The sequence below is a fragment of the Dromaius novaehollandiae genome, chromosome 1, assembly GCF_036370855.1.
Source record: "Dromaius novaehollandiae isolate bDroNov1 chromosome 1, bDroNov1.hap1, whole genome shotgun sequence".
Lineage (NCBI taxonomy): Eukaryota > Metazoa > Chordata > Aves > Casuariiformes > Dromaiidae > Dromaius > Dromaius novaehollandiae.
In genome coordinates, this window is record NC_088098.1 from 18534346 (window position 1) to 18553265 (window position 18920).

The 18920-nt window shown below is 38.0% G+C and overlaps 1 protein-coding gene across 1 annotated transcript in view; it reads left to right on the plus strand.

Annotated features, from left to right (window-relative positions):
* Window positions 1-4049, plus strand: part of MOV10L1 (Mov10 like RNA helicase 1) — a 41133-nt gene extending 37084 nt beyond the window's left edge. Inside the window, exons 23-24 of the mRNA XM_064505373.1 lie at window positions 2319-2456; window positions 3954-4049. Coding sequence (XP_064361443.1) covers window positions 2319-2456; window positions 3954-4049 — 234 coding nt within the window. The remainder of the gene's footprint in view (window positions 1-2318; window positions 2457-3953) is intronic.
* The last annotated feature ends 14871 nt before the right edge of the window (window positions 4050-18920 follow it).

Below are 18920 nucleotides of genomic sequence, written 5' to 3' on the forward strand. Positions count from 1 at the left end.
CCGTCATTTTAACAACACATCATGTCCTTGATTCAGAGTTGTTTTAGGTGGACTAAATGTATGTAAATATGAAGGTATAGGGGCACAAATTACATCACTAGAAATTTTTAGATAACCATGAAAATGCAGAAGTGTGTGGTTTTTGTTTTTTGGTTTTTGTTTTTTTTCCCCACACCTTGCCTTACATGGATCTTTGAGAACAGTGCTGACTGATAGAACAGTGTGTTCTGCAAACATGGGAAGACGCAATGGAATCTTAAAGTTTGGGACAGTGATGTTTGGAGATTTGTGTTGAACTCATCCCTTGTCATTTGAAAAGGGAAAAAAGAAAGAGGAATGTGTTTTTGAGTACTGGGAGTTGCTGTTATTTGGATGCTGGCAGCCCTTGCCTCTCACTACTCCTTTTGCAAACAGATGACCAATGTGCTTTAGCAGATGTCTGCTTTTTGGAAATACCTCAGTGAATGTTATCTGCAGATGATAGACATGGAAATAGTCATAGTTTTCAGGCTGTTGACTAGAGTGCGTAAATCTGTCTGTAGTAGCTGATACATCAGGCTTCAGGAGACTCTGTGTGAGGTTGAGCTCCACTCATCAGTGATTACCATACCTTGATTTTGATCAGATGCAGGTGATGTCTAGTGATATCCAAAAAATAGCTTATGTACTCTGTTCATGTTGTTTTATATGTACTCTTCAGATGTCTCTTCATCAATGCCTTTTCCTTGTCAGCCCCTCTCTCTAAGTACTAGATATTATTCTGGTGCATGCACATATCCTTGGGATTTGGATTTGTATGGAAGCACTATAAGTGGAAGAACTACAGCAACTTTTTTCTCAGGCATGTAAGATTATTGGCCAGGCCTGTTGACAGCAGTTTTTTGTGTGTGCTCGTAAGGAGAATTCTGAGTGGAATGGAGACACTTTAGCAAACAGCTACTTTCTACTGGAATATGAGATGCTGATCCTTGATATTCTGGAACAACATTCAGTCAAATATGCTCTGTTGCATAGGTTGCATGTAGATGCACTGAATTCCCCCATAGGAGTAAAGAGCTGTGCTGGATCAGCAGAAAAGACAGTTGCCTGGGAAACATTAAAGCAGTGCTAACTTACTACTTTAAACTGGTATCACTGGCTAACGTTCAGTGTATTTTTGATTTTTAGACTTTCTTTTGGTAGGCATTATAAGCCCTGCCTAGCTGTATTTCTACAGTGTGAAATTCAGTTCAGAATATAAAAAATCTGCCTTTGCTGACATTTTTTTAAAATGGTAGCATGTTTTTGATGCAATAACCATCTAAGTAAAGTAGGAGATTTATGAATCAGGAATGTGGAGTTCCTGAGGGGTTTGTGACCCTGGATCCTTCAGAGCTGTTCAAGAATATACAGTGCAGACATAGTATAAATCTGGGAAGTGGGATATAAGGCAAACTGATCAAAGGAGGAAATGTAGACTGCGAATATGTAGCTGAAGATGTGACCAATATTGGACTCCTTTTAGGAGGAGAGCTTAGCATTTCCAGGAGATAAGAGGATAAAGTACCTATGAAAACAGCCAAGAGTCCAGAAAGCAGGATGGCTTTTTTGTGTTTGGTGTTTTCTTTTTGCCCAAAGGCAGTGGTACTGTGCTTACTTTGTTCATCCTGTGTTATACCACAGCTTTCCAGTCCAGCATTGTCTCTTAAAAGAGTTCTAGATGTATACTATGGTCCCATCCATAAGAATTCATTATTTCTGTGATGGAAAGTTTCTTACATCAAAGATGGGCTCAAATATAGAGGAAATAAATGAACAGTTATAAACTTCAATGCACAGTAGTCACAGCACACTAGTTGCTTCAGTGGCAGTTTCTTCTAAGCTGAGTCAAGGTACCAGACTATTGAAGAAGGCTTGCAAAAAAGACATTCCATGAATTCTGATTCAGCCATAGGATCAACAAGACCAGCAACTCTAGCATTACTTCTGTGGAAAAGATAGATTCAGTGTCTGTTTCTTCTCATTAGGAAGTAGTGTTGATATCTTGTGTTTTTAAATTGCAGTGGATAGTCTTGATGCTACAGTAGAGCCAGTACACAGTTCTCATGAAATGGCTGAAGTTGCATTAGCAGACTGTTGGAGAGTAGACCTTTTATGAGAAGATCAATGGTGGGAATTCATTTAGCTACTTGAAAGTTGGATTATGAAGCTGAATGTGCCTGCTGTTCACACTATGTGATTACTGCAGCAAACTATTACTCAATGTTAAAACTACACTATGGATATGTAAGTTGTTTTCTCGTTATTCTGCTTCTAAAATTATCCGTAATTAATTTTAGGTACGATCTAATGAAGGCTCATTTGGTGATGAGAAGCACTGTTTGGGCTTTCTCTCTAACCCAAAGCGATTTAATGTAGCAGTTACCAGAGCAAAAGCTTTGCTGATTGTGGTGGGAAATCCTCATGTTCTTGTAAAAGTAAGTAGCTTTCGGATCTTTGAGCTGCATATGGTATTTGCCACGGTGAATGACTGATTTGGGGTTTATCTGATGTGATGGAGCATCTTTTATATGTTTTCAGAAGTGCTATACTGTCCTAACTCTGCATCTGGAAGTATCTGATCTCCATAAGCTTCTCTGAATGTGGACGGTTTAGGCACCCATACAGTCAAATTCCAGGCACAAAGGGAATTTCAATGCTGATTTGTGCATGTGAGCACTTACCTCCTGTTTCTGTCCAGTCAAGGTCAGAACCTCAGTGCTGCAGTTCTCCACCATTCGAAATCCAATAAGTATGTTCTGAATATCCTTAGGCAATGCTAGGTTAGACTCCTAGTATTAGATTGGACTCCTTCACAAAATGTAGTTACTTCATTTTTAAAATGAAGGAAGATAGAAGTGATTGCTCTCCATTAGTATAACAGCTTGCCAGGTCGGTGGTCTCCTTGAAGCTGTACATAGCTTTTCTTGGGGTAAAGGCATTATAAGCTGCATGTTTCATACTTGCACCTACCTTGATTAACTGTTGGATACACTTGTCATTCTTGAAGTACGTGGGGGTGTGTGGATATCTTAGTTATGGGGCCAGAAAAAGAACATGAAATCTACTTTAGATACTAAGGTAGTCAAAAAGCACTGAAGTCCAGAGGTTTGCTTTCTGCGATTAGGATTTCCATATACACTTTGTAGCAAGCAATCACTGGACAAACAAGAAGACAATGTGATAGAGCCTTGAGCAGAACACTGGGACAAACGTCCTCACTACGTGAGCCATCATTTAATACAGTTATCAGCACTGTATTTTCAGATGTGATTTTGGATGAAGTTGCAAAGCCTGTTGCTTTTGTGCTAGACTTACTGCTGCCCATGAGCCAAGGGGTCCAAATCCATCATATTTAGGTGATTTAGCTGTAGGAATGTATCCTAGTTAGGATTATGGTGCCAGAACCTTAACCAAGATGTACTGCTGGACACATATAGCTAATAGAAACCTAATCCCCTGAAGTGTTTTACCACTGAAAGTTTAAGCATCTAAGAGACTAGGCAGGAGTACCAAAGTCCTGGACTGCATTTCTCACACCTAATGTAGGATTTAGATTAAATCTTACTTCTGTGATCTAGGCTGTAGGCTTCTGATGCCCCTGAAAAATGAATTGGGGTTACCTGTGGTCTTCCGCAGAAATAAGATGAGCTCTTCTGATAAGCTGTTCTTCCAGATATGAAGGAGGAAAGCAGTACTCCAGAAGTGGTCTGAATAGAAAGTTTTCTTTTCCCCCACCCATGCACAGCACATGTAACTTAAAACAATTATATTTATCTTCCTCTCATGTAACTTCATGCTTGCACCATTTGCAAAGTTGTATTTCTGAAAAAGGTCCTTTTAAATTTCCTCTGTTCTTGTGCCCCATTAATCTGTTTGAAAATTGATTATGCAGAGTAGCATGAGTTGAATTAAACATGAATCTTTTCTTGTAGGATCCCTGTTTTTGTGCACTGTTAGAGTATAGTTTAAAGAATAGAGTTTATATAGGTTGTGACCTGCCTTCTGAGCTGGAATGCCTGCATCAGTAAGTGTCTGTTTTTCATTTTAACCATATTAGATATGGAGCAGTGTGCTATACTTCTAAAGCTAGTGTCTTGTGAAAGGATGCTAAATACAAAAATCTGTGGTACAATATTAACAAGATTTGATTTTTGTGTTCTTACATAGTAGTATAACTGTATTCTTCCCCACCCCATTTGAAGAGTCTGAGCATTAAATACTGGGTATTGTTGACTTTGGTGTTTTGCATATCCCCAGATGATGCATTGTGTATTTGGGGAACATACTGATTTGGCTTCTAGGGGTTTTTTGCAGGGTGAAATGCTTAAGGTGACGTTACTATAGTCAAAGAAACTATCTGAAAATTGATTTAGACATGTCCCTTCTAGCAACACATAATACATTGTTAAATGGGTGTGATCTTCTAGATAAACTATTTTTTAATATAAATCGTTGTTCTTGTTCGTGGAAAGGTAATCAAAATTGATGCTTGCTTTATTCCCTTTAATTCACAGATGTGACTGATTTTTTTCAGTGTTCAAAATGCATTCAGTTCTCTTCTGTTTAGAAATGAAGAATACCTGGCAGTAATTTGGTCTTCAGCAAATCCAGCAACTTTTGGCTTCAGGAAAAGGCACATGTTTTGAAATTGTTTGAAGTTTATACAAACAGGATTTTTATCTTTTTTTCAGAAACGAAAGAGTTGAAATTTGATAGTATAAAATAATAGCAGTAATTCTTGCTTTAATGTTTAAAAAGTTTATGAATATTTGATGCTTCTGGATAGAACTGTATACTTTAGTCCTTCAAGCTTCTTAAAAGAAAAATATTGAGGACTTTTTATGTTAACTTTTCTGTATAATTTTTTCAGATTCTTAATTTTCTCAGATTTTTGTAACACCTCCTAAAACAGAACTGTCTCAAGAATATGTATTTGTCTTGTAATTTTGTTATAGGTTGTTACACATATATCCACAATGTGAAGTGGAATGATTCATGAAGACTTCCACTTGGTTAATGTTCATTATCTTAAGCCAACCGTGTTAAAAACTCTACTTTCCAGACTCTAAGGCCTTTGTGCATATAAATATATAGCTTAGATCGCACAGGATTCTCTTTTTTCTGAACTGCTATTCAGCAATCCACTATGGTGTATGTCAGAGCAATGGCTTAAACAGTGGAGGTTTAAGAAAAAAGTCTGGGTTTGCACAGATATACTGTAGAATAAAGTATCTTGTTTTACTTGGTTTGCTCTATTAGTGCAATTAATTCTACAAAATTAAAAATAGCAGGAGTTCTGCTAACCCAAGAATTACCAGGTTCATTCTGCCCTGCTGTCCCCTTACACTATTTTCGTTATTGTCCTCTCCTTGACTAAGTCTTTCCACACAACACTTTAGAAATAAGTTGGGCAATTAGCCACTGTGTTTAGGAACCGTGAACTTTCTGCAACAAACAGAAGGATTTGGGGCAAGACTGTAGCCCACACAGAAACAAAAGTGGGGGAAAGGGAAAACAAGGCAAGATTTTCTTTTTTAACTGTCCATTCGTATCACTAATTCCTGATGCGCTCTGTATTTCTTTCCATTGCAATACACAATATACAGATACTGCAGCTGGTAAGACAGCAACCATGTAGTAAAACATCAAAGCCAAGTTCTACTTAAGGAGTATGTTGCACAATGGCACATAGTATGGAGAACCCAGAATCACCACTCACCCAAACTGTACTGTGAGTTTATTGAATCTGGGTCCAGAATCACAGCCATATTTGAGCAGCACTGCAGACTAATCAGCCCTGGCTCTTGGGTATGGTATTATAATGCTTAAATTGCTTTCACCTCAGAACAGACCAGAGTAGACAATTCATTGCAATATTGTGTCAAAAATGTCAGCATCTGTGATGCCATGACCATATTCTGCTTCAAACGGAGGAAGTTCTTTTATAAAGAACTTGTTCTAGTTATTGCATATTAAAAGACTTCTTGCATCTCTTGCTTCAGGATTGTTTTATGAAATACCAGATCTCACAAATGATGTTTTGACCTACCACACGTAGACCTAGTGCCAGCCTTGCTTTTCTTAAGGGACAGTGAAGAGAAATACCACAGGGAGATAGATCATGCTTGCTTTACTGCAAGATTTAATCTAAAATTTCTGATGTGGATTTCCATGGCCTATGTCTGTTAAAGTAGCATGGGATCGATTATATTATGATATTTAAGAATCACTATAAAGCAGTAATCTTTAAATAGTAATATTTTGCATGTCAACGTCAGTTTCCACAAAAATAACTACTTGATTGATTTTTGAACATTGTATTTCTGTTTCTCAGCAGAAACCAAAGGATAAAAGCTTATCCCACATGATGCTTATTTTTCTGTAGGAGTTTCTATAGGAGTTCCCTGCCCCAAATTACTAATTTTCATAGAAATAAATCTGGTACATGCTTTTGAGGGGAGAAAAAAAATCTTCTGTGGAACATGTATATTTTGAAAGGTGGAGGAACTCATTTCTTTTCTCCTGATAACTACTCATACTGTAACACCTTCCAGACCTAAAAAGTTTTAATTAAGAGTTCAGCCTCTTCCCTGAATTACGAAGAAGGACCTCTGACAGTCTGAGAAGTACTTCTGGAAAAGTGCTTAAGCCTTATTGAGATAGCTGTGCAAAGTAAGTTTGTACTCCATTTTGTTCAAGATGGGGAGAAGGGGAATTTCTCTTCTTGCTTTTATTGTTACACATTTAAAACTACTTTCTTCCAAATCACTATGTGCTGCTTCCCATTAATGACTGAGATGTTGTACTGTGTCATACCAGGTAACTTTTGTCTTCTCCCTTCTCTGGCATTGCTTCTCTTCTCTTTCTGCCTATCCACCTACTCTAGTAAGCTGCCACTGTAGAAAATCTTTTTTGAAAAAAGACCTACCCATCTGAATTGTGCAGTATTAAGTAGTGTTTACAACAGTTTCTTCTGGCAGTCTGAGGTGCAGGTAGATTGTTCCAGAGGCTTTAGCAGCAATGTTTTAGTGATCCTTTATCATGAGGACATTTGGCCTGTTAAGATGGAATGAGAGAAGAGGGGAGAAAACAGTCTGAGTTTTTCACTCTTCATTAAAATAATTTTTCATATCCTTTCTGTATTTATTGTGCCAAAGACTTGCATAATTAATTTCTTTTGGGATCTGCAAAAAAGAGATAGATCAGCCACTGCATGCAAGAGTAGTAATGACCAAGGGTCAGTTAGAGTCAAACACACACATACAGTGCAGCATGCTGCAGTGGTACCATAACTATTGTATCTGATGAAGTCTTTCAGTATTCATGAAAACTATATTCCAGTTATTCAGTTCTACTTATAAGAACAGTCTTTCAAAACCAAAAAAATTCTTTGCTCTGTGGCTGTTTCTAATTTATTAATCCCCGTCCTTACTAAAAAAATGTAGAAGCCAGGTAGAGGGGTTCTAACATGTCTTGAAGAGCAAATTATAGGTACATCTGTGATGTAGATACATTAGATAGGTACCATGGTACTTATGTGGTACATCAGATAGCATTGGAACACTAACAGATTTCTCTCCTGCCCCACCCTGCAAAGAATATTGAATTAAACATCACTAGATTAAGAAAAGCAAGAGACTGCTAGAGAGGCAGTCTGTAAAGCAGCCAATTCCAGAGCCATTGAACATAAGCAGTTGTGAGTTGAGATGATAAAAAATACCTTTGAGATACCAGTCAAGACATATAAGAAGTCCAGAGCTTTTCTGGCTAATCAAAGCATGCATGTGCTAAATGTTGAACAGGTTGTTGTTGATTGCTCAGTATGTTTGAAACACTAGCGAAGTTTTGAGGAGTATGGTCTACTTTGTAGCTGTTGCAATGTTACTAGTAGTCCAACAGTTAAATTCTATGGCATGGCAACAAGAGTTCACTTCGTGGATGGTCTTTGCTTTTGAAAGTAATTCCGTAGCCTATTACTATCTGCATTTAGATCACAACTAAAATAAAAAGCATGCACTTCTAGTAGTGATTTAAAATATGACAGCTTTATCAGGGTAGCAGTCAGTCCCTAATATTGCTTATTATAGCCATCCACTGAATATTTTAAATGTTTTTAAGTTCCCGTGAAAGTGCTGCCATTCATCTGTTCACATTGTCATGGTTTAGGTGAGGGCACACCAAACATATGCATTAATAACTATGCAAGAGTTGGATCTGTGTGGAGGAGTCTGGATATTTTTTGCCTCTGTGAAAGAGTGATTTTTAATGCATAGAACATGATAAAGTTACAAAAACGTGGTTATTACTACTTCTCCTTTCCTTGCTGACAAGGGTGGCAGTGGTCAGTAGCTGGGAGGAGTAGGGTGTGAAGTGTGGTGGTTCTGACTGTGTGAGCTTGGTCCCAGGCATCCGTGAAGGTAGAGTCTGGCCGCCCCCCTCTTCGGGCAGAAGTGGATGAGTTTTATGAGGTGGAGAGCATCATCCAGACTGATGTTTACAGGCTGGTGGACTGCTGCAAGCTATTGCTCATTGATTGGTACAGAAGTTGCCAGGCAAATATTTTTATTAAAGTTTCATTCTGCTATTTCTGCTAGTTATGCATTTTTTCATAACAATTGTAATTGTGCTTATCAAACAAAAGTCCCTAAGAACTACATAGCAACATACTGAAGGTCAAACTGTGGACCTCTGATGTGAGCCTAATGATTCCAGTTAAGGCAACTCAGTAGGCCATGTGCATGGCTGGATGCCGCACTGGACAGGTTTCACAGCTATGTTATGTGTATTGTACCAGATAATGGGGGGTCTGGAGCCATGTTCATCCTTTCTCTTCTTCACCCTCCTGAAAATTGGTCCATCTATACTTGATAGGGGAAAAAAAAAAACTGTTAAAATTCAGGTTGTAATTGCAACCCGAATTACCCATTTTGTGTGATGTCTTTTTTCCCATAGAACCCATATCCCAGTAAGGATGTTGGATGAAAAGGGCAAGGAATAGAATTCACAGTATGCAGATGACTACATCTGGTATTTACTGTCTTCCAAAACTTTAACTTTATAACGTTATAAACATTTAATACACTTCTCTTCTTTAAATAAAATAGCTTTAAGGTGTCAGGAGCATTGTGCTGCATATTCTGAAGCTCAGATAAGAGAAGAATGAGTATTCTAAATCTTAATAAGAAACAGACTCTTTTAAAAAGCAATATTGTTTTTTTGCAACCAAAATAAGGAGCATTAACATTCATTCACAGATTCAGAAACAATTCATTTGTGAGTTTTACCAGACTGGCTAAAATCTATATACTATGATTATTTAAACAGTTGGCTTTTTTTTCAATAGTAATGATAAGGAACATAGAATAAGCCTGTAAACTAGGAGGGTAGGGTGTTCTTCCAGCACATAGTAAAGATTAGGAGGGTAAAATAATCCTTTTAAACTGTTTAAATTTCCTTACAGCTTTAATGTTGTTACATTTTAATACTTCTTTTAAGGCATTTCAGAATCAGTTTCTTAAGATTTGCTCTATAAGGGCAAAAGGAAATGCTTCCATTGCAGTGTCTCACAAAAGTGCAGTAAGTGAGGAAGTGAAGTGCAGTGGAAAGAACAGCTGTATACAAGCAGAGTGTTGTGGAAATGTTGAATTTGAAAAGGCTTGGAATTTGACCAAAAGGCGCAACTGAATATAATACTTCTTTTAACAGTTAATAGTTCTTTTAAGGAATATGAATGGTAAGGAAATAAAAATCAGGAGCCAGAAAAGATGTTCGATAGTGAAAGAATATAGTCATCAAAGGGAAAATGGAGAAATGATTTTTTCTTTAAAAAACAACACAAAGCCTCCCAAAAAACAGAATGAGTCACTTTTTCTAACCTTAATTCTGTTTAATACTCTTTTCATGTGACTTCTCTTCCTCTTGCCTAACTGGAATGTCTAGACTATATGGAAGTGCTAGAACTAAACAGAAGATCCTCATCTGTTATGTGGTATATATATACACATTAGAAATTTAAATGCCTGGAAACTGTGTTTGTTCTACATTGTCTAGACTACCTTTCTAACTAATGGAGAGTGTTTTCTAACTAATGGATGGTGTTTTACTTCATCCTAAAATGTGTCTAGAATATGTGAATGAATCTCCAAAGGTGCTCATCCCTCTGCACTGACTGTAGAGGGTGCCTAGGCACTAACTGAAATGAACCATCTAAGTTCTAGATAACTGAAGGTAGGTGAGAGAAAACCTGCCTTAACTACTGTGCCATCTTTGCTAGAAGCACAGGAAGCAGTTCTTTTCCTAGAAATTAATGAAAAACAGTACAGCCAAGACATGATATGGACACTGTTTGGAAAAGTGACAAAATTGGAATTTATTTTTTCTGATCTTGCTCAGGAAGTAGAGGTTGCTGATGTGGAGATAAAACTGGTTTACATCTATGAAGAATACAGTATTGCAAAATTAAATGTTTCAGTGATCATTACCTACTGAAAAGCTGCATTAGTGGTAGAAGAAAAATTTTGAGTCATGATTCTGATGGAAAAGCTCAGTACATTTTAACTTGAGAAAAAATTCTCAGATATCATTAAAAAGGTGATTGAAAAATTAATGTGCAATTGATAACTGACTGCATGGAAAATAAGGTCTATTTAAGGACAGTCTTACTAGATTTATTCATACATTTGCAAAGAGCTTGTGTCAAGGAACTTGGTTTATTGAGAACTGCAGGGAGCTACTCACTATGATAGCACTTCCCAAATAATAAAATCCACACTGAGAGTCCAAGAGACTTCTCTGAATTATCTTTGATCACTTTAAAATGAATGAACAATTTAGAATAAAATATTTGTGGTATGGAATAAAAATAGGGGAGATGATCAGTTGTTTAGATGTATAGCCTTTCTGATGTGAAATAATGCTCCCACAAAGACAAGTCCTGGATCATTTGGGGTCATTTTTCATTTGTCTTTGACATCCTGTAATATGATAGAATTTGCTTAGAATCTTAAAAAAAAACAAAAACAAAAAAAAACTTTTTTTACATCTTGGAGTATGCACAGTATAAATGATAAAAGTATGTAAATGTTCTCATTCATGGTTCACTCCTTGTATTTCTGTTAGTTTGGAAAAAGCAAGGACAAACAGTATCAAAATTAAGGGGAGGAGAGAAGCAGAGGATATTCAGAGCAGGAAAGATGGCAGTGGACCAGGCTGGACTTTGTAGCGGATTGAATAGAGCTGATTTTCCAAGATCACTGGTTTGTACAAGTATATTACGATCAAAACTACAGAAACAATTAATACATTTTTTTCCTTGAGAAGCCATGTGCAAAAAGAGGAGACAGTCAGCCATTACACAGTCTTCACTCTCTGCAAGAGCCTTTTATCAGGGTTCCAAAGACACCTTATGCAGTTGCTCAGTAGACTAAACAGCAGAAACCATTCAGTTTCTGTAGACTGCCTCTAGGTCATGTGCTGTTAGAATTCATTTGCTCCATAGCACAGCAGTAGTATGTGTGTAAAAAGGACACATTTTGAATGTTTCTACTGATGGGGAATATTCACTACAAAGCATTTTTCCTGGAGTAAGGAAGATCTAGTGGGTGGCAGAACGAGATCCATTTTTTTCATTGTGCCTCATGATTTCATGAACAGTGTGTTTGTCATCATGAATAACAGAGAACTCTTTCCATGTGCACCCTCCTTAAGGAAAGATCTGGATTGCAGAAGTGTCCAGCAGTAGTGTTGTATCTGCACATAGGTATCCAAAGATGTAGCTGGAGGTATTCTAGCTGGTGGGCAGGGGGACTTGGGCATATGTCTTTACTGGCATACATTAAGGTTCCAGCAAATGCTTTGGTTCATTAAAAGCCAGGCTCTTTGGCTGCTTTTTGTGAACGGAAAGCTGTCCCTCAATGCACTTTTCAGTACATTGATATCTAGCAAAAGCGTGTGTTTTCATAGAAGATCAGTGCATTCCTAATATTATGTCTGACAAGCAACAAAATGTGTCCCTGTATGAATAACAGGAAGAAGAGCCTAGTCCCTATCAACCTAGCCAGTCATTACTGTCAGAATATTTGAGTTTGCTTCAACAGGTCATAGCAGCCAGAAAGAGCTGCCACAGTAGTGTAAGTGGCAAACAGGGAGCAAGGTCATCCTTAAGACTGTGACAGGTAAGCACTTGCATGTATGATGTTGACAGAAGGACAGAAACGCGCTCCAGAGGAAAAGCCCTAATGCTGCAATGGTTGTGATTTCTGTGGTGGTGGTCAGCAAGATTTCTCACCCTCCCACCGCCCCAGGGCTGCCCTGAGGCAGGCGCTGCTCCCATGGGGCCGGCAGGGCTGCCCTGAGCACAGGAGGCTCAGCCCCAGCCAGTGTGCCCAGGCTGCGCTCATTCAGATCCCCTGGGCGCATACAATGAACTTACATGTGTGGGCAGCTCTTGGCAGTTTGCCAAAAGGGAAGGCAGGGGACGTGATGCTGTGTTTTCTGTTTTGTTGCTAATAGCCATACCCCAGAGCAATGAAGAGGAAAGAATAGTGAGGACAGAAGGAGAGTAAAATTTTCCCTTTCAGCTTCCCTCAAATTAATGAGCAAACAGCACAGGTGGAATACACAAGGTGGAAGAAGAAATCCTGGGTAAACATTCCTTGTAGAGTGGCCAAAATGAAGACATTCCTTGTATGGAATAGGACAGTGACCAGAAGGAAGTTTAACCTCTATCATTGCCATTTTGGGGAGAGCTGTCTGAAGACTGTTCAGGTCTTCGCTATACAAAGGAATAGCAATTGTATTTATCAGCCCTCTAACCTTACTGATGTATATCTCTCTCCTCAGAAAGTATATTTGTCACAGCATGCTCCTCTGCCATCAGCCCCACCAGCCATGCAGAAAGCAATAGTCATGCTGATGGGGATAGAGCCAGGGAAGTTCAGCGCATGCTGCAGTAAAGCATACTTCAAGCTGGCAGGTGATGGAATTCATTTAACCTGTCCAAAAAACTTCCAGAGTCTGGACGTTGTGCTGGAGTTGCCTTGCTGAACACCTGATGTTTGTCAAATGTGGCGATTTTCAACTTGAAACCCAAGGAGCCAGTATGACTGAATTGCTGTAACAGGATAGAAAATAATAAGCAAATAACTTTGAGGCTGTTCATCAGCTTTCCTCAAGCCATTACACATATTTAAAAGCAACTTGTTTGCCTTTTTTTGGCAGTATAATGAAACATCAGAATCAAAAGGAAGTTGGACTCCTCCCCCACAAAGAGCAAAGATAATAAGAAACTGGTAATGATACAACATTAAAGGACAAGAATTTGTTGATGCAGAGGCCAGATTTCTTCATTTGGTGTAATACTATCAAACTGTTATTTTCAGTGTGCTATATAGATACTAACTAGGTAATGATAAGTCTTCCGAAAAATATTCCAGGTGAATGTTACTGTCTGATTTGCACTGAAAATAGCAACTGAAATATTATTCCTTTATACTTAAGAATGTTCTGAAATTCAGTCTTAAAATTATTTTATGTCCTGAGCATATGTAGCCTTTTATGGCAGTGTCCTATACATTAACCTCATTTGTGTGTGGAGTCATTGCTACCACGCTACCACTGTGGAAAAATCTAGTAAGAGTGAGTTTAAAGAGCACATATTTTTTTAAAGTGAGTCATCATAGAAATACACCTGGGAAGAAACAGAAGACAGGAGAGCTGAATTAATATTTTCATAGTTTTTAAGAACAGAAATAAAAATAAGTTTATTACAGATTAATGCTGCTATGTGTAAATTACTGTGTAATCTTTATCCAGATTAAACTGCAGATTTGCCTGGGAAAAAATGATTTGGGCTTGAAGTCAGCAAGATTAGGTCCGAAAGTCAATCTTTATTGTCCTGTATATCTGCTTTTAGAGAGATCCTGAAATAAAATAAATTAACATTCCTCAGAATGGGGGGAAGTTTTAACAGTTCACAATGCCTCTCCCTTTGGTTTTTCATTCTTGCATCCACATGTTTGTATCACTCTGCATAGCCATGCAAGAGCATAGTGCTATCTTTAGTCATAACATACTGAGGAAGACTAATGCACATTGAACAAGAATTGGCCTTGCATATAAGGGCCATTTAAGATGTGATAGCAAACAGTTTGGTGACAGTGGTCAGAATTGCACGTTAGTGTGGTTTCAGATATGTTCTTGTTCCTTGTATAAATGATGCCTCAGGCCTTTTAAGAATAAATTATTCAAAGAACTAGCTGAAAATAAACTCTTATCTCACATTATAGGTTCATTTTAAACATCTCTTTTGAAGATGATAAAGTGCTTTAAAAGTACACTCCACTCTTTCCTTCTGTTATGGTCTCCAGTGCATCAAGCTCATCGTTATTTCCTACAAAGTAAAATATCATTTGTGATCCTGGAGCAACTGTTTTTTCAAAATGTCAATATTAGTAGCTCACTGGACTCCTAATGTAGAAAAAAATTGCCATTTCCACATTTTCATAATGTGAGTATTCACACTGGGCTTGTGGCTGGAAAGCAAATGCAAGCCATACTTCATAATCTACAAGCCTGATTTAGCAGGTATCTGTATTCACATAAGATTCCAAATAAAATTTTTTTATGTCAGCAAGTCTGCAGCTGAATGACAGAACAAGAACTTGGGATTACTCAATATAATCTGAAAACAAGGCCTAGAAATAAAGTATAATTTGCTCATGTGAGCAATGCCATTGACATTTGGGGGGGTTGTGGACAGTGCGGAGCACTCCATCCCCAAAGAACAACATAATGGAAGCTTGTGACTAACCTCATTGACTTAACAGACTTCTGAACGTGTTTTTGAGAAGCAAAGGGAGACTGTAGAATTACTGCTTTCAAGACTTTAAACGTTTTTTTCCCACATCTCCTCTTTGTGCAGTAGTTTAGGGATTTACACAGAACACTTGCTGATGTTTGAAGAAGAAATTTTCTGTGTCCTAAGTGTCTGAATGCAAATGTAGACAATTAGTGGTATGCAAAAACTGAGGACAAAATCACAATTTGCATGCAGTCAGACCTGTGGGGCACTCAGTTTACCCGATTCATTTTAAAGATTGGGAACTGCAGAAATTGGTTTAGAACATGAAAAATGAAGTCATCTCAGTTTTCCAGTTAAAGGTTATCCCAAACATTAATTTTTAAAGAGTTAGAAACCTTGGAAGGATTTCAGTGTCTGCATATCCTTTTTGTTAGTTCTATGCACTGTTTGCATCTGGAAGGTCATATTCTTATTAATTATCTTTGATGCTTTGAAAAGTGTATTTTGAAAAACAGCAGTTGCTTTACATGGTGCAGATACAAGCTCTGTGTAAGGACCTCATCCACTCTCCACTGACAGCAAAGGAAGGAATCCCATTATAGGCTTTGAAACAGGAAGTAATATAATAAAAAAGGCACAAGTAAATTTTTGAGAAAGGGCATTGTCTTCACATCAGTATGAATTTCTCTGCATTAGGACTGCAGACTTTTAAAGGATGGTCTTTTGTCAGCTTATCATAGAGTATCTCCACTTTTTATCAGAATATTACAGATTTAATACAAATTTTTGAACAGCTGTCCAGGTGTTTTGTGGTAGATGTATACAGTTTAATAATGCTTAACACCTGAGCAATTCCGTTACCACAGAATAAGACAGGTACCTAAGCAATTCTTCCAGCTCCCTGACATCTGCGTCAGCAGTGCCTGGGGAGACACACACCTCCCTTTTACAGCCAAGTAAGAAATGACTGCACGCCCTCTGCAGTGCATCAATCTGATCAAATTCAATGCATTTAAAGAAACTGTATAGTGACTTAACTCCCACTGCCACCAGTTTGATGTTATGTATCTAAGACTTGGTAGAATTACTCCTACTGTCTATTAGGTGATGTAGACCAAGGTTTACATGGGCATCAGGTTTCTTCCTTCATCTATTATGTCAGGTTTTTTGTTGATTTGAACAGGATAACTGGTAAAGATTGTTACTGCTATGACATTCCTTTAATAGTTTTTTCCAGTTTCATTTATTTTACTAATGAAAAATGTGTATTATACCTCCAGATAAGAAAATGTATTACAGTTTAATATTGCAAAGACTAATTTATATTTTGTGGCTTCGGGATCATGAGGAACAACTACAGCCCAGAGATACTAAGCTGAATGCCCAAAGAGCAGCATCAGAATTTTTGCAGGCATTATTATTTGTCTTGCTCTGGACTTTTTTCCTCTAATGTGAGAACATCATTACGTACTAATTCAATCCTTCTCCAGCAGGAGCTTGACTGAATAACCTAACCCTATAAGCTTTTTCCATCAAGTATCTGTGGTGTTTATTTAGCAGCTTGTGAATCAGCATGAAATGTTATTTTTACTCCATATTTTCTGTGTTGAAAGGTCATATGGGTATATATTTCATATCTTACGCCTTCAAAAAGTATTGCATCAAGTAATTATTTCAGAGTTTATCAACAAGATTTCCAATTTTATTCAAATGTATTTCACAAATTTTGCTTCAGCTGTGGATTTCTGGATTCCTAGTATAACACCTGGTCTTCTCTTTAGCTTCTCAACAAAATATATCAGTTATAAGAAGCTATAGAGAAATTACAGCATGGTGCAGAGCTGGAAAGCACATGATTTCTGCCAGCAGAAAACATTACATGATATGAGGTTAGAAGGGTTAGGGACAAGCCTCACCTGTTGCATTTATACCCTCCACTTAATTAAGAAAGTGCATCAGTGTTTACAGGACAAGGGACATGCTCATCAGCATATGCAGGTTTACCAAAACTAACAGAACCACATGAATTTAAAATGATTTGCCCAAGGCTACAGAGCTACATTCAAAGGACCACAAGAAAAGCAGTAAAATTGTATTTACAGATAAGAATCCAGCTCTTCAGGAGATGAGTGTTGCATAGAATCTTACCTGAACAGCTCTTGGGGGTGACACCACTTACAAAGGAAAATGTTTGCAGCCGTGAATGGAAGGACATGATTTGCAGCAGCTAAACAGCACTTATCATCACAGTAGCTCTCAAAGACATATTTGCTTTCTGGGTTTGAGCATCTTTCCAGATGGAACAGGGAGGTGGATGCTATCTATATAACATAAGGCCACAGAATAGTTTTTAGGTTGGAAGGGACCTCTGAAGATTGTCTAGTCCAACATCCTGCTCAGAGCAGATCCAACCAGGTCAGGTTGCTCAAGGGCATATCCAGTCAGGTTTTGAATGTATACAGGGATGGGCACTCCACAGCTTCTCTGGGCAACCTGTTTCAGTGTTTCACCACCCTTATGGTAAATTCTTTTTTCTTAGATCTAATTGGAATTGCTATTATTCCAACTTGTGTCCATTGCCTCTTGCACTACAACTTCTCTATACTCTGCCATTAGGACAGTGAAGAGAAGAATGTTTCTTCAATAATGTTCTGAAACAAGCCAAATAAAATAAAGCCAAAAATTAAAACTTGTCTGAACTGTCTGAAGGAAGCAGAAATTCTTTACGATGTATCTGAGAGGATTTGTGTCTGATCTGTTTGCAATTTTATACCTTACTTTAAACTTATCAGCTTAGTTTGTCTTGTGACGATTTAAGACCCCAAAATTGCTTATGCTTCTTTTTAACCTTAAGTCAATAGAACTGCTCAGAAAACGTAAATTTGAGAAATTGTGTTTGCTATTCAGGTTTTGAACTGTAGTTCCACTTAGTTCCAGGAGACCAGAGGTTAGGATACTCCAGATAGCAGTAAAACCTAGATATTACACATGCAGACAGCAAAAACTACAGTCACACTAATAACCTTGCATGGCATTGCCCAGCACTCCAGATTCCTGAGGAAGCAGTTCCAATACTTCCCCAGCCCAGGCAGGTTTCTTGCCTTTGTCCTGCACTGCACCTGAGCTAATAAACCCCATGGACAAGGCTACTGGATGGACTGGAAGGACTTCCAGTGTTTGCCCATTATTTTCATGTGCTAGGCAGTTTAGCCGGAGCAAAGGTTCAAACCAAGCTGCTGGAAATCCTGGACACAGCACTAGTACGCATGTGTAGATCAGCTCTGTAACGGGGACACCGTGACTTTGTGGATGCAAACACTACCCAGTAGTGCACACATAGGCTGGAAGTACATAGCAAACCTGGCGTCTTTGGGACATACAGGATCAGGCAGTACAAGCAATAGGTGTGGCAAGCACGCAGAAGTTGTGAGGGGTCCCATCTGTGATAGATGTCATCTGCTCCTGTCAAGAAAATCACAAACAGGAACATGGCAGTCTTACCATAGGATGCAATTCAGACCCTGCTTACTGCTTCCAGACTCAAGCTGATCCTGACAGGGGTAAAAATATGTTTTCACTGTGCTAAGACAGTATCTGTGGCACACGTATTTCTGACTTCAATCATTCCTGTTGAGAACTGATTCTACTTCTCACAAATGTTTGGATTCCTTTTTTTTTTTTTTTTTTTTTTTTTTTTTTTTAGAAATGTTGCATGAATGTTTCCCTTCTCTTTTCTTTAGGCACTTCTAACTCTCTCAGCTGAAATTAATCCAAAATACTCATGTATAGGCTACAGTCAAAGGGGAAAAGATGATCACAAGTTCTTGAATAATGAAAATAGCACAGTTTCTATTTTAAGTCATTCTTATTATCTTTGTTGCTATATTATTATTAAAAATGGCTGTAATATTAGCTAAGCTAATATTAAAGTACTGGTTTTATTAGGAGCTTTCCTCCAATCTCATTGTTCCAGGAACATATGTTTTGACATCCATGAGAAAATTTGTCCACATCTGGAAATAAATACCAAAACTCCATTTGTACATGCTCATTTCCAAACATCAGCCTGCAAAAGCCACTGAAGATTATATTATGGTTC